The following is a 16,375-nucleotide window of genomic DNA, read 5'->3' as shown; positions in this document are numbered from 1 at the left end:
CTGAAGGATGGGCTGTGAGGAAAGTCTTTGGCTTACACCCAGCTTCAGGGTAATTCAGCATCTCTGCTGACAGGATGGTATGACTCCTGCTTGCCTAATTAATAATGATGTCCATGTTAAGTGAGAGTAATAAATTTGTCTAAGGGAACCGAGCATGGCTCATTAGACAGGTCCTTTCAAATTAAGGCAGAATGCTTCTTTATCACTGAGTAGTGACGTTGTCTTCTCTTCTGCAGAAGATCTTTTCTCTTTTGCAACACCATCCTCTCCAGAAGCAGCACTGCTCCTTTTCGATTACTTGTATCTTTTCATTTTATGTATGATGAATGCATTAAATACTCATATTTTGGCTATTATTTAAATCTGCTAAGATGAAAGAGACCCTCAACTTTTACTATAGTCAGTGAAAGTAGAGTTGTTCAATTCTATAAAGGTCTGTGCAAGAGAAAACAAAGCTAGGTCTTCCTGTTTCTTGTTCATGGCATGATTTTTAACCAGAAGGTGCTTAAGAACTGTCTGGAAGTATTGTTTGCCAGTAAAGTTAAATGTAATATACAGAGTAATTTGGTGATGGAACTATAAATATTAGTGATACTACTGAGCAGGTTCTGACATGAATAACAATTCATGTCAGATGTTCAAAACCATCCTAATCGGTGTTGTATACCTAAACTGACATAATAGGCCTTGACTTTGAGATTTTATTTCAGCTGTTAAAATGAGGTAAATATTCACATTTTTATATTAATTATAATAATTCTTAATAATACACAGATGAGAAACAAGACCTGTTTTCTTTGTTGACTGGTTTAGACAGTCCTGCAAAAAGAAATCTGTCTTAGCATAACCAAGATTCAAAATTAGCATCAAAATTCTCTGAAGACAAAAAGCATTCTTCCATCAATTGAAGAGTACAGTGACTCCAAGGCGATTGTAAAAACTAATCATATCATGTCTTCACACTTGTTGGAATCACTACTCTAATTATTTTACTGTTTGTGTCTCCTTTCACTTATCAGCTCTATCTACATAAACATAAATGCTTCTTTCTAAGGGATTCTAGTGATCTACTACTTTATCTTAAACTTTGGGAACACTCTTCTTGAGCACCACCATTAGTTGCTATGGAGATGGTTCTAATAGCATTTACAGGCTGCAGGGAACAGATTCCCTCCAGAGCAAAGAAAAAAAAGATACTGCTCCTCCCACATATCCTCATTAACCAAGTAATAAAGAAAAAATTACCCATGCAGACATGCAAGTGTTTGTACATATCTCATTTTTGGTGTTAAAAACCATAAGAAAAATGTTGAAATTGCATATATATATAAATATATATATATATACACACACATTATATATGCATATAAATAAACACAGAATTTCAGCTAAACTAAAACTGGACAGAATACTTTTCAATGTCCAAATTTCATGAAAATATGTTTTCTCAAGGGGAAAAATAAATATAATTACAGGATAAAGTTCAGTTTCCATTAGAAACATCTGTCTAGTTGCTTGAGAGAAATATAAATGTTCATTCCCTGTAACCTATTAGGTACAGTAGTAAGCTCCAATTACTTCCCTATTCTGCTTGAATAGGAAAATTAATTTCCTATTTTGCCTGATTAAAAGATGATGCAGTCTCAAAGACTCTCATTTGAATCAGAGCAAGAGTCTGAACACAGGCTTCTCCTGAGCCAGTGCCATAATTATGCCTATTTCTTAATGATTTCCATTCAAAAATATGTTTATTTTAATGTCATATAAGGAAAATTTTCAAAATTTTCACAGAACAGACTAATCCTTTTGGAGAAAAAAAAATATTCTAGTAGTTTCTGGAAAAGCATTGGTGGTTATTTTCTGTTTAAGAGAAACCAGAGGCTAATATAATTACAAACAGAGATTTTAAAATGTGCTGATCACCTATTTGAAGAGTTATCAAGGTTTTATACTTTTCCAAACTTCAAGACATTATTTGTTGGAAATCATGTTTAAGAACAGATGTCAGAAGAGTAAACATAATGATAAGAGATTGTAATGCTAAAGAGTGATCCTATCTTTTCATTATAAGCCTTTGTTTACAAATTTCTCAAATTTAAATAACTGTAGCCTGGGTTTTTTTCCATGTTAGTTTCTTGACTGAGGATATTTTTTATTTACATGTTATAGTTAGAACAGCTGAATTAGTTCTTTGAAATCAATTAGGAAAATGAATGAAATTGTTTTTTCTGTGTTAAAAACAAAGAAACAAACACAAGCAGAACCCTTGAAACTGAATCAACCCTTGAAACTGCTTTTTGTGCTGCTCTGGGGCGTCTGTTCTTTGAAATGGCACCAAGTGCCTTGGGGATGGGAGGAAACTTTTGGTGCCCTTGGAAAATAATACAAGTTAAGATCTACTGAAAAATTTAGATGTTCTGGGCAAAATTTGTCTCTTACTGTTTTGAAGATTTCATTCCAAACATGCACCACCCCCATGGTGTATAGGAAGTTAAGAACCTTCCCCACTTTTCCCAGCTCTTAGGGGATGTTATGCTACTAGCCATGGGAAATGAGAACAGGATAAAATACTTCTCCTTCAAGAGGCTATGCAACTTTTAAGAAGAGAAAAAAACACCTGACTCAAAACCAGCACTAAATGGAGAAATTATGTAGAAGAAAAGTCCCTGTAATCCTCACATAGTGAATGCTTTGTGAGATTTGGGTTTTTTCAACTTTAGATATATGTTTGTTTTAACAGTAGGAAAAGGTCTTTTAAAGGTCTTCCTCATGAAGGACACATATGGTAGAAGGGTAAGAATTAAATCTAATTAAATAAGATTTATTATTCATTATAATAAAAGCATTACTTAACAAGACTGCATACCTTTTTTAAAAAACTTTTTTTTAAAAAAAACAAAACCCCAGAATTCCTTACTTACTCAATGGCTTATGAATGCATTACGGTAGGCTGAGAATAGATTATGGCAGCATAATTAAAGCATATATGTTAAATAACAGTATGTCAGCAAATTTGTATCAGCAAAAGTGTAAAAAATTATATTTTACAGGTACTTGCTGATAGTGCTCTGAAGAAAATTCAAAAGTGCCTATGGAAAAGAAGATCCTATTATAAAACTACAAAATAAAAATAAGTTAGGAAATTTATATTTCTGTTTTCAGTGTTGGCTCTGGCTACTGAGAGTAAGGAATATGTAGATTTCCACCATGAAGAGAAGGTACCAAATGCAAGTTTGAATAGTTGTCCCTGAGACTGGAATAATTTATTTGAAACAATCAATGGGACACAGATCCAGTGAAAAAATACAGTACGGTCACTGTTGCATGAAAGCCTATACTCTTAAATTCTTTATACAACAAAAATCCAACATATTATGCTACATATAATTATTGCAACAGTCAGAAATAAAAACAGGAAAAAACTAAAATATTAAAGAATGTGAGCAGAAAATAAGAGAAAAGTGATAAATTAGATAAAAATGCTACACAAAAATGTACAAAAATTGACGTATCAGAATAGATTAGTGGATAAAATACAAAAATAATGCATAACTGCAATCTTGAGAAATTCTGATTAAACTAAGTCAATGAGAGAAAATCTCAGAGTTTCGATAAAACTTAACATCTGGGATGTAAGACATACAGTTGTCTTTCCAGAGTATCCTCATTCATTATTTAGATTTCACACTTTATTTCTGTTCTTTTTCATCATTCCTTTTGCCTTATGTTAAAAGTTGAATTTGGCTTTGCCTTCCAAGGATGTTGAAACATCACTGCAGGTTTCATAACTAGACAGGCAGCAAAAAGCAGCTTCTTAGAAGGAAAAGCTGATGCCTTTAACCAACAGAGAGGTTGCACGAGACATTTAAACATGTATTTTCTGTATCTGTTATTCTTCTTTTCCTCTGTGTGTTTAACTTCTTTAACTTTCAGGAAGCAGGATTTGACCCTGAGATTGGCAGCCCTAGTCAAACACAACTGACTCTTTTTTTTCCCCAAAAGTGACAATTTATACTATCCTAATACTGCATTAAATATGTAAAAAAAAATTTCTTTCTTTTCTTTTTCAAGAAAAGAGAAACTTATCTCAAGTTAAAGGGAAACAGTAAAAGCCTTACTTAGTAATTTTACATTTCCAATATTGTTTCTCCTTCTTTTTCTGAACAACAACAAAAAGTTAACAAGCCTATATACTGAGGCAGTAGTCATGCATCTAATAATACTCTCTCTTTGCTTTCAAAAAAGACTCTTATATCATTCTGTACACTCAGGACCCATTAAATTTATCCAAATTAACACATCATGGACTAAGGATTGTATCACTATGTACATACTGAAGCGAAATGAATTGACATTTCATACAGAATCACAGAAAATATGGATAATTGGGTCAGAGGCGTGGTCATCTAGTGCACATCTCTGTCCAAGGTAGGAACAGCTACACATTAGCTTATGCTCATAGGGATCCAGTGAGGGAAATTCAGTGGACTTGTCAGGAGAACTATTTCAATACTGAATGATCCTAGCATCTGATAAGTTTTTCTTTATTGTACAACTGAAGCCAATTTAATGATAGTCTTAATGTCAGAGGACATAAAGATCATTTAACTATTTTCCTTATTTTATAAGACAACTGCAGTTCTAGTTAGAGTGGGATCAGATCCTCCTTTCTTCAGAATCATTAAATACTTTTAAATTTAGAACAGGAGACAAATCAAAGACTGAAAATGATTTCAACTGTTTAGAAGTGAAACACTAAACATTTTAGCACTTTTTCCAAGAACTGTCACCTGGCTAAATCCTGTCTGAAAATCTAATTTTCCCTGGATGTAGTATTAACCTAATCATAAAAGGGATTAATTACTTATGCCTCCTAAGCAGTTTTGAGTACATGTGAAGTGCTTTAGTGGAACTTCATCAGGATCAGACACTGAGCAATCTATATTAATGACAGACCTCAAAATATGTTCTGTACCTTCACTCCATATGTTTCTTTGCCTATTGGCATTCATTTTAAAATTTATTTGAATATACAAAGATTTTCAGTAGTTTCTCAGGCCTTTTATATAACCCTTTTCCCATAGTTGACTTATTGGACATTGAGAACGAAATTACAGGAAATTTAAGTGGGAAAATTAACATAACTGCACACACTAACAGCTAAATAAGGAAGGAAACACAAGTCTTCTGAGACACCAAGCTGTTCCTGATTAATATAGTAATAAAATAATAGCTGCACTGATGTGAATGATACCAGCTGTAATCATCAATGATTCACCATCCTGACATATTGCCAGTATAGACTGCCTTTCACAATTAATTATCCTCATATTTCATTTCAGAGTTTATCTGACATCTGAATATGTTTCCTGTTTTATGCTGAATAAAGAATGCTTTTCATTGTAAATCTCCAAATATTTTACATGACACATTGAAGATAGAAGGCAGGTGACTGAACTATAGAAAGCACTTTCTCACCATTAAAAGATATTTGAATGAAGCTGAAGAACATTAGTATCTCAAGCAAACAAGGCAAAATTGTTTGCAGAGGACTGCAATATTTTACATTATTCTTAATAATTTACCTGAAAAACTTAACAAACTTTTTCTATCCCCCATATGGAAAAATTCCTTACATATTTAAGCTGTTTAAAATTTATCAAATATACTTAAAACTCATTAAAATATATGCACTTGCACATGCAGGCACATGCACACACACTCAAAACACACATGTTAAAACTACATATCTTACTTTTGGTAAGAGGTACCAGAAAGACACATACAGTTAAACCAGCTTTGAAGTACTGAACCACACAAGGCCATCTGCCCATTTCTGAAACTAGTGATATAAGGTACCTGCTTTTCTGGAGTACTGAAGATTTGATCAGTCCTAACATTGGAATTATTTGACTGTTAATGGGGCTTTACCCCTCAAAATAGAAGACAGGGTGAAACAAGCTTCTTCAAGAACAAATTAGAAATATTTATTCATAGCAAATTATACCACCATTTCTGTTGAAAATGACTCATAGATATATTTTAATGTCAGAAGGGGTATGACTTTATTATCTTGCCTTACAAGCATGGATCACAGATTTTCATCCACTGCTAGTGTTGCTGTCCTACTAGTATTAGTTTGAATAAAACTGGTGGTACAAAAAAAAAAAAAAAGTTTAAAAGTTATAAACTCTTACCAGTTACTTCCTCTGATTAGTCACTTTTATAGTTTCTAACTTGTTCCCAATTTTAACTTGCCTGACTTTGATTTCTACTCACTCTTTCTTTTTACCTGTTTCTTTTTAGGGTTAAAGAGTTTTTCAGTGCCTTGTATTTCCCCTCTGTTAAGGTACTTCCACCCCATAATCAACAGACCTATTGAAATTTTAATAAATTACTTCATATGCTTATCAATTCATGTTTTTACTCCCCCAGGTCTTAAGTTACTTGCGCCTCCATAAATGTTCCTTTCACATCAAACACATCCCACTGCTATTTGCCATTATTTCACAATTAAAAATTTAATCCAATATAATCATAATGTGATTTTGTACTCAGCTTGCTTTACCTACTTTGCATGTCAAAAATTATTATTTCAACCCCAAAATCTTGACAATGAAGAGCTTTATACTTATGAGATATGTATTTTTACATTATATTTTCAAAACTTTCTACAGAACCTTTTTTTATAATCCACCATTGTTCTGGTAGTATTGGTTGTCAGCATTTGGGGGTTTTTTATACTTTTTTAGTAGCTAAAATTGTAAATATTGAATTAGATGATTAGTGCTCCATTGCTGAATTTATGTCAATAAAACTTTTTTTCCATACAGTCAAAAGAGAGCTTTTTAAAATCTAATTTTATGCTTCAAATTTTAATGGTCTTCCTGATTATTTAGAAGGTCCTAATCATATTAAGAACAGTGACTTATTGCCCTGCTTAGGACCAGTCTCCTCCTCTTTGTTTTCCTTGTAATCTGATGGGGGTAGGGTGGCAGGGGGGAGGGGAAAGAACACAGTAATAACAAAATAGAGATCTACTAGAAGACTATTATAAATATGAAACTGCTAGTTATAAATCACATAATAATCCCTGACATCTCTAATTAAGGTGCAGAAGATCCTGCCTTTTAAGTGCTTTGAGGCTGAGCGAACTATAAAAATTGAAAATGGCATCACAGTTTCCTATATGGTTCATGAGAAGAGTCAGAGCCTTTGGAATGGATGCAAAAGCACACTCCACGCATGCAGGCAAACCTGAAGAAAATATTGGCCATGGTGGCAGTTGAGTTCTGAGTTTTATTTAACATTTGGACTATGTTCCCTTTCTGACGATTAAATAAGTGAAGTTCTCTACTGGGTGTAGACATTAATATTTAGTATTTTAATATTTTTACTGTCACCAGAAGTGGTAGTATTCTCTCATATTGAAACACTGAAATATTAATGTGTATTCAGTAGGATCTGGCAGTTCATTTTCTCCACTGTAGCACTCCTATCATGAACAGAAACAGAGAAATGTCTCTGTTAATCAGAATTTTAGTCAGAACTAAGGAGCAGAAGAAGGAGAAAAAATGTTTTCAGACAGATTTAGTAGTAAGTCCTGTCCTTGTGCCATGAGGGACAGTTATTGAAGTTATCAGTACACAGCAGGAGAAAATAACAGCATGCCTGGGTGAAAGCTGTATCCTAGTTTCTAATGATTATAAGTCTAAATATGGAAAAAAAAATTGAGACATCCCATTCCAATCTAGAGTAAGCCATGTAGTGCAGCAACATTTTGGTTAGTTAAGCGTTGTGATAACATTTAGTAATTCACTTTGACAAAGAAGACATGAGCCAAGACCCACGTTCTTTATGGCTCTACAGAGGTATTGCAGCAGTCGTGACCAACACACTCAGTCCTGCATGCAGATGATAAATCTGCTCCTTCTCAGGATGCCCAACAGCCTGATAAATATAGAAGGAAATATGCTTTGGAAACATTAATTCTGAAGCACTACTTCTCAATCCTGGTCAAATTCATATGAAGGTTAGCATACACCACTTGCAAGTCCTTCTACTTAAAGTGAGTATTAGCCACAGAAGCTGTATCTACACTAATAAATTAAGCACGTGTGGAACTGCTTCTTGACACTATAACCAGCTGGCAAGGACTAGACCACATGCATACTATGAAACTCTTTGTCCACTTAAAACAGGGTGTTCACATGCAACAGCTCATTAGAAATGCTCCTTCACCCATGATAACTCTCAAGCTATGCCAGAAATTGTTTGGGAGAGTGCTAGACGGTCCATTTGGCTCAAAATCCGTGGTAGTGATTATTCTAAAATAAATTAAGAATATACATGATGGTGTTCCACCATCTGGGAATGTTCTATGATATTTACTTCTAGTAAATGTGTAGATCGAACAATTTGAGTTTAGATGAGAATATGGAACTAAAGCCACTTAAGAGACACTGAGTGATGATACTGTCCTGCAAACAGTCACTACTATTTTCCTGGATTTATCTCTGCCCAATGACATGTGAATGTCTTTTCTTAAGTACAAACAGAGAATAATTCCATCTTCTCAATTTTCCTGAAAAGAATGACATTAACTCAGTCTCTGGCATGGAAGAAGGGGAAGTGCAGTAGAAGCAGCACTAAGGTAGCAGTGCTCAGGTTTCTTTTCTTTATTTTTTCATTAGATTTCCTGAGCTATCATGCTATCTATCAGTCTCTGATAATATAATAACTTCAAACCCTGTTATCCTGCCCTTTTGCCACACAACTCATTCTCCAAGGAAAACAGATTTACAATAAAAGCAGCATGTGAAGTACTGTAGCAGGGAAGAAGTTTGAAGGTGATCACAAAGCATCAGAGTAACTTTTTAAAGTTTTCTCTGCTTTCAGTAATATCTATGGGGCTTGTATAAATGTGTCTAGAAACACACACTGCTAGAATGGAGACCCTTATGACGCTGGCATAAAAGCTGAACAAAACATTGAGTCTCTACAGAGGTTCAATGCAGTAGTATTAATGGGAAGCTGTTTTTCTTGGTTTTACTTTCTTTTATATTTAGTGAAACCATGGTTTAAGTCCTATAGTACCTGTTGTAGAAAACTAGAATATGGTGAAGATTAATACTCCAATGTCAGAAGTTGTGATTTCATTGTAATGATTGCAACCTCAGCAAATTTGCCGACAATACCAAGCTGAGTGGTGAGGCTGACACACTGGAGGGATGGGATGCCATCCAGAGGGACCTTGACAGGCTTGAGAGGTGGGACTGTGCAAACCTTATGAAGGCCAAGGTCCTCCACCTGGGTCGGGGCAACCCCAAGCACAAATACAGGCTGGGTAATGAGTGGATTGAGACCAGCTCTGAAGAGAAGGACTTGGGAGTGGTGATAGACGAGAACCTGAACATGAGCCTGCAATGTATGTTTGCAGCCCAGAAGGCCAACCGTATCCTGGGCTGCATCAAGAGAAGTGTGGCCAGCAGGTCAAGGGAGGTGATTCTCCCCCTCTACTCCACTCTATTAAGGCCCCACCTGGAGTATTGTGTCCAGTTCTGGAGCCCCCAACACAAGAAAGACATGGACCAGTTAGAACAAGTCCAGAAGAGGGCCATGAGGATGATCTGAGGGCTGGAGCACCTCTATGATGAGGACAGGCTGAAAGAGTTGGGGCTGTTCAGCCTGGAGAAGAAAAGGCTCTGGGAAGATCTTATAGCGGTCCTCCAGTACCTGAAGGGGGCCTACAAGAAAGCTGGGGAGGGACTTTTCATAAGGGTAGTAATGATAGAACAAGGGGAAATAGCTTTAAGCTTAAAGAGGGTAGGTTTAGATTAGATATTAGGAAGAAATTCTTTCCTCTGAGGGTGGTCAGATACTGGAACAGGTTGCCCAAGGAAGCTGTGGATGCCCCCTCCCTGGAAGTGTTTAAGGCCAGGCTGGATGAGGCTTTGAGCAACCTGGTCTAGTGGAAGGTGTCCCTGCTGATGGCAGGGGGGTTGGAACTAGATGATCTTTAAGGTCCCTTCCAACCCGAATCATTCCATGATTCTATGATTTTTCTACTTCCATTTTTTATTATTTACAGGTTTTAGTCAGCTAAAGAAACTGTTTGAAATATTTCAACACTTTATAAGCTTGACCATGTTTACAGACCACAAAGGAATAACTGAATATGAATAATGTGATAAATGATATTCACATTTAAACTGGAATTGCACCTCTGCTGGGATGTCCTCTGTTAATACAGACTGAGAATGGAGGATCTACATCTCTTCCCAGACAGTTTGAAGAACTGGGTGATAAGAAAAACCTGCATCTTCATTCTCTTTTCTGTTCTTCCACACAACAGTGCCAGGAAGTTTAGGTTTTACTGCTTTGTGGACTGATTCCTTGCAACTAACTTAAATTAACTAACTTAACTGCTACACAGCTGAAAAGAGAAAAAAAAAAAAATCCTGCATTGGCATATAAGAACAGGGGATAAAGGAGAAGAGGAAAAAAGAAAAATGGCTGAAAATGAGTTAATGAGAAGACCATCAATAAAGAAAAGTGGTAAAAGAAAGGAAAAGAAGAAGGACCTTTAAATTACAGAAAACTATACAGCATAGATTCTGTACACTTCTATTCAAACAGTAGAATAAAATCTTTAGATAACTCATGAGGAAGAGTCATCCTGGCTCTAACAGGCTTACTTATCAGAGAAGAACTACCAAGGTGTTTACTGTTTTCCAGGCTCTGATTATTCTGAAGTAATCAGAGGTTACCAGGAAAAAAAAAAAAAAAAAGTGCATGTCACAAGTGAGATTTTTAGTCTCTCTCAAAGCCTGACCGTGCTCTAAGAGCATTGTTCATATTACACCCTCAGTGCAATGTCTTCACAGTGACTAACTTTTCCTGTTAATTCTCTCCCTACATGACCACTGCTAAAGAGTTAATGTTTGCACACACTTGGCAGTTAAATGACATACCACAGTGATGGGACATGTTGCATTTGGGATGTTCTACTCCTTGATGAAGACTCCAGACCTCACATTCAAGACAGAAGTAGAAGAACTCCTTTCATTTTTGCGTTCCAAATTGCTAGCAGAAAGGTTTTTTTCAGATTATAAATTTGGTTTTATATTTTTGAAGTCTCTGATGTAAAAAGTTTCTGAATTTTACTGAGATATTCCATCTGTTATCTGTCTCCAATAAGTGTACCTGTGACCTATCAAACTAGGAAATATACCATGTATGTCAGTATAAGGTCTTCCCAACAGGAATTTTTTTTTTTTTTAATATGAGTTTTCATACTTCTTTTTGATATCACTCTATCTCTGCCTAGATGAAACTTCAGAAAAGGCCAAATTACATTTTACGTAATTTTGACCTAAAAAACCCAAATCCAATATACACAGGAAAGGACTTCAGATGAATGGAAACAGACAATTTCTTTTAAAATCTCTTTTTCATCTCCTTTTCCTCTCCTCATGTTTTAGATGGAGAAGAGCTGAACATCTGGAAAACTTTTTCATTGTTTTTAAAACAGAGAGAAGACCATATATATCAGTTCTGAATGAATTAAGAATTAAAAATTAAATATAATGTACAATAATGGTCCCATTCAATTTGCTACTCATAGCTTTAACTTTCTAAACATATTTCATTATCTCTTCTCATTTATTAGTTAAGGCAAACTGAAGAAATCTGAAAAAATAAGACAAAAGTTTTCAAAATGGTATTGCTTATTTAAATGACTCTGCTCTCAGTCTTAGTGAAATTTTACATTGCAGTCACTGTTAGTTGCTTCAGCGTATTTGAAAGCAACCAAATTGATTGCTATTTCTTCAGCTCCTCAGTTTAGAAAAATAAATGTTATACTGGTTACACGTGACAGCAAAGTAAAGCTATAAAACCCATACTGCATTATGGAGAAATAAAATATTTTCCTAGTCAAAATCAGTTTATTTCCAATTTTGCCATGCTTTCTAGAGTTTGGCTCTGTATCTACCGACACCATTGACTTCAAAGGGGAAAAAAAAATGATCTATTTCTGCAAAGCAGTCACATGCACTTTCCAGTTGCAGTGTTAGGCTTTGGCTTTTCAACTGGTCTGACAAAGTGGCAATTTATTTTATACTTTCTCATCATACCTTCAGAATTTTGCACATTATTTCATAAACTGAAAATGTTTTCTCAGCTCGTGTCCAATCCCAGGTTGTGACCTTGGAAAAAAAACAACAACAACAAACAAACAAAACAGGAAAAGAAAGTAAGTTACTTTATTTTAAGAATTAAGTTTACTTAAAAAAAACAATAAAAATCTATCCCTAAAGCTTTCAGTCCTTTACATCCTTACGACCAAGCACTGCCTTAGAGCAATAACTTACCAGGGAGCAGACTGTACCATCCAGGCAATGCTTAGGAGATGTCTCGCCTGTCTGTTTATGCATACAACACAGTGCTTTTGCATGCAGACTGCTTTATGGTGAATGATGAGACTTCCTCTGGGAGCCTCCTGTCCACACTGATGGGAGTCGCATTGAGATCTTAAGAGGATGTAGCCATTTAATTCCTCTCAAAGAGCCTTGACTATAAGAGGGTAAGTTTCTCATCTCTTCCCTTCTTGTAACTGCACACTGCAATTTGCTCCCAGTCACTTACTTTGTTTGCAAATATATAAAACCAGGCTCCAGCCTTGCAATGTCCTAGACACTTAGCCCACATGCCTTGAAATCCAGGGAAAAAAAAGAAAAAAAGAAACAACAGAAGCAAATACACATTTTATTTTTTATTTACTAAAATTAATCTAATCCTAAATTCTAACAAAGATTTGAAGAATAGTTTCCTCTTCATTTTAGCAAAATGAATTGCTTTTAAGAGTATTAATTTTAAGGAACTATTGAACACAAAAAATTGCATGATAAAATCATGCAAGGGTAAGGGTTAAGACTTAAATAAGAGAGAAAGGGATAGATTAATATATTCAGTAGGGGAAGAGTCAAGGGGATATCACAGCAATCTATAAAGAACTTTCCAAGGAAATTGTGAGAAGGAAAGAGAATTACTCACAGTTTCAAAGGACAGAAAAAACAAAACAAAACAAAAAAACTCCAACAGAATAAAAATTTAGGAAAAAACCCCCAAAATTTAATAGTAAGAAGTACTGAACAGAGGCTCGGCTCCAGAGGAAGAGAGTTGTATCATTACAATTGTTAGGCAAGATGAAGGGGTTGATGAAGACAGAAGTTTATTTACTTTTCAAGATTCAAGAATGTAAAGTTATTTGAAAAATGATTCATAAAATGGTATTCACAGTATATGAAGAAAATATTGTATGGGGCCAATTTATTTTTTATCTAAAGAGAAAACAATAATGAATAAACACAATATGGCTGAAATGCATCTATGAGTTTGGAAGTCTTGGTATAAAACTTTCTTCATCAGAATTATTTCAGTGTTGTATGAGAAAATTCTATCCTTATCTAATTTTTAGGTATAGACGCTATTGTAGTTGAAACTCCTTTGAGGAAATCAGTCAGGAATGAAGACATAAAAAATACAATGTCATAGTTCCTCTTCTATTAGAATTCTATTTATTTGCAGTCATTCTAAAACTCAGTTTACACTGTCTTTTTGAAGTGTGGGTATTAAACCAGATTGCTAAGGAGGGAGTGACCAAATATTGAGAGTCAACAAATTGTTCAATATAGAGTAAGAAAGTAAAAAAAATATTGGAAACTTTCACCTGATTTTCTGGTTAAAATGTTGGCAGCATATCTTTGTTCAGAAAACAACTTAATCCAATGAGTTTACACTGAAAATATAATTAAAATTGTTTTCCTTCTCATTAACAACACTTTTTACATCTCATAAATAGAAGCTTTGAAACTGTAGCATTGAAAGTTTGTTCTTGTCCTTAATCTTTCATAATCTCTGGAAGACAGGAACACATCTCTTTGCTGCAGGATAGCAAACATCGTAACTGTATGTGTAAAAGTTTGCATATAGAAAATAGTATTTTAGAAGTCCTTTTAAAAGGCCTACTGCAATCTTTGATAAGAAGACAATTTGCTGGACATATAAGTGTGCAATAATTTTAAGGTAGCTCTATAGGAACTCTTCCTCTGCTTGTTCTTTAAAAAGCATCTTTGTCATTCTGCTTCCCTCCTACTCCACGGAGAGAAAATATTCTCTATGTTTGAACTATCTTTCTATTTCAGAATAAGAACCAGAATCTGGCAAAACAAAATCATGTTGTGTTTGCAACTCAGCTAAAACAAGACCTATAAAGACTTCAACGATTGGTGGCTTGTTTCACACAGCAGCAGCTTGCCAAAAATCTCCTAACTCACATCACTGCAGTTCACAGCCCTTGTAAGAACATGCTCCTCCCACACCCATTAGTCATCACCCATTACCCATTTACCCACCAGCAGCATAATACTCCTGGAAATTTATGATCGAATCCTCAGTAAAGAGGCTTGTAGTTCCTTCCATGGTGCATACAAATGAATGATTTTACTCTTTTGTATTGAATGGGAGATCTCAGCATTGTTTCTGCTTCTATCCAGCATCTCTCTCCCTACTCTCTACCGCTACTCTCCCTGTTCCCAGTATGGGACTGCTACTGGCTCCTTAGCTGCTGGCTTAAAAGTTAACTAGAGGATATCTCTGTTTACTGCAGGCTAGATGTACCATAAAACTGTGAAACTAAATCTCTGAGCATGAGACAACAGCTAAAATTTTGCCCAGCATTGCTAGTCAGATTCCAATAAATATATTTAACCTAAACAATTTCATTTGCTTCCCTACCTTTCTTTTGGTGCCCCAAAGCAGCACAAAAGTTACATTCAGGGTGAAATCTAAATACAGAAATATTGCCATTTCCACAGCAAGCAAAAAGATTTGATATATCCCTAAATCTCAGCAGTTTGACTAGAATGATAGTTCAGTTTAAATCTAGCCATCTTGCTTCAGGCTTGTTCTGCCTGCCAATGGGAAATTAAAAGCCTCCTTTTAGCACAAGGAAATTTATCTTGTATTTTTCTAAGTGCTCGGGAAAGTGGAGGAAAAGAAATTAGATGCCAAATGATCTGATGAACAGCTATTTTCTGTCACTTCTACACCACACACTCTGGAACTTTTCAGTGCTGTAAGTTGCAGTCCTGTTAGCTCAATGAGTGATATCTCATAGTGAAAGCCTTGTACATATTACATGAAATTATTTTATTTAATATCACTTATTCCCACTAAGCATGAAAAATACTTACTGGAGGTGCTATAAATTTATACAGGGAAGATCCCCTCAGTGCTAGAAACTTTGGTGTGTACATTCGATCCTGGAGGGAGTCTTGTTCCCGTTCTTCTGTCCAGCCCATGTAGACTATCTGACAGAAAAATCAATAGTGTTGACAAATTCCTCAGACACCTTCTTCAAATGAATTGCAAATATTTCATGCAAGTAAGCTGATGTCTGTCAAATTTTACATAGCTACACACCTTGAAACACTGACACAATATGGTGTATTAGCAGCTCACTTACAATCACGTACTGGTATAAAGGATGCCTCTTATGATGATCCAAAACAACCAGAACCAATATTTATCGGACTAACAAGAACAACAAAAAGCTAAACCACATACTCAGTGTATGTTAAAGGTCTATTATCTCATTAAAAGCTCCCTGAAGTAATTCTACATGTTTGCTGACAGATCACGTCAGAGCAATTTAGTGCAAGTGAATTGTAAGGAACCACTAGGCAGGAATACAAAATTCTGTTGTTACACTGCAATGTAGATACAGTCTCCACATACAAGTTCACAATTATTCATTAAACAATATGATTTTTCAAATTTTATTTCCAAATAATGACTTTTTTTTTTTTTTCCTCTGAAAATCCCTATGTAGAAATTTTGAAACTCCTTGCTTAGGAACAGCAAATTAACAGACTGTTTACACTCTTTTAAACAGACTTCATCTACAGCTAAGAGGTAATCAGAATGCTGTCGAATCTTACCATTACTTGCAGATCTTCAGACATAGATGTATGAACTAGAACTTATTCAAATCCATTTTAGGATCTTATTCCCTACCTATCCATCTATTAAGTTTGAACGATTTAATATGAAATCCTTAAGGAGCAAGAGTATGAATCACCGCTATGCCAGGTCCTGGAGAACATCTGAACAGGGAGTAGATGCATCATGCAACTTTTGATTTATAACCATGCCATTAGTAATAAAAAATAATTTCCAGTGTGCACTGGTACACTATTGCTATGGAAAATAGATCGACCCATATTTCATACAGTGCTGCTAATGGAATAGATCTATTTTTAAACCTCTTTGTGAAACTGATTTCTGCATTAACTAGGCATGGAGCATTCTC

At 35.1% G+C, this 16,375-nt stretch overlaps 1 protein-coding gene across 1 annotated transcript in view; it reads right to left on the bottom strand.

Moving 5' to 3' along the window:
• LOC104520575 (gamma-1-syntrophin) overlaps positions 1 to 16,028 on the bottom strand; it is a gene marked incomplete at its 3' end in the record, with an annotated part of 25,377 nt that extends 9,349 nt beyond the window's left edge. Inside the window, exons 1-3 of the mRNA XM_010162302.2 lie at positions 16,005 to 16,028; positions 15,258 to 15,374; positions 12,138 to 12,209 (exon numbers count right to left, since the gene is read on the bottom strand). Coding sequence (XP_010160604.2) covers positions 12,138 to 12,209; positions 15,258 to 15,374; positions 16,005 to 16,028 — 213 coding nt within the window. The remainder of the gene's footprint in view (positions 1 to 12,137; positions 12,210 to 15,257; positions 15,375 to 16,004) is intronic.
• Positions 16,029 to 16,375: the final 347 nt, after the last annotated feature.

This window comes from Antrostomus carolinensis, unplaced genomic scaffold, assembly GCF_000700745.2.
Source record: "Antrostomus carolinensis isolate BGI_N321 unplaced genomic scaffold, ASM70074v2 scaffold25362, whole genome shotgun sequence".
In the NCBI taxonomy this organism is placed as follows: Eukaryota; Metazoa; Chordata; class Aves; order Caprimulgiformes; family Caprimulgidae; genus Antrostomus; species Antrostomus carolinensis.
Note: the sequence above shows the minus strand (reverse complement) of the source record. Positions and strands in the feature narration are given on the sequence as shown.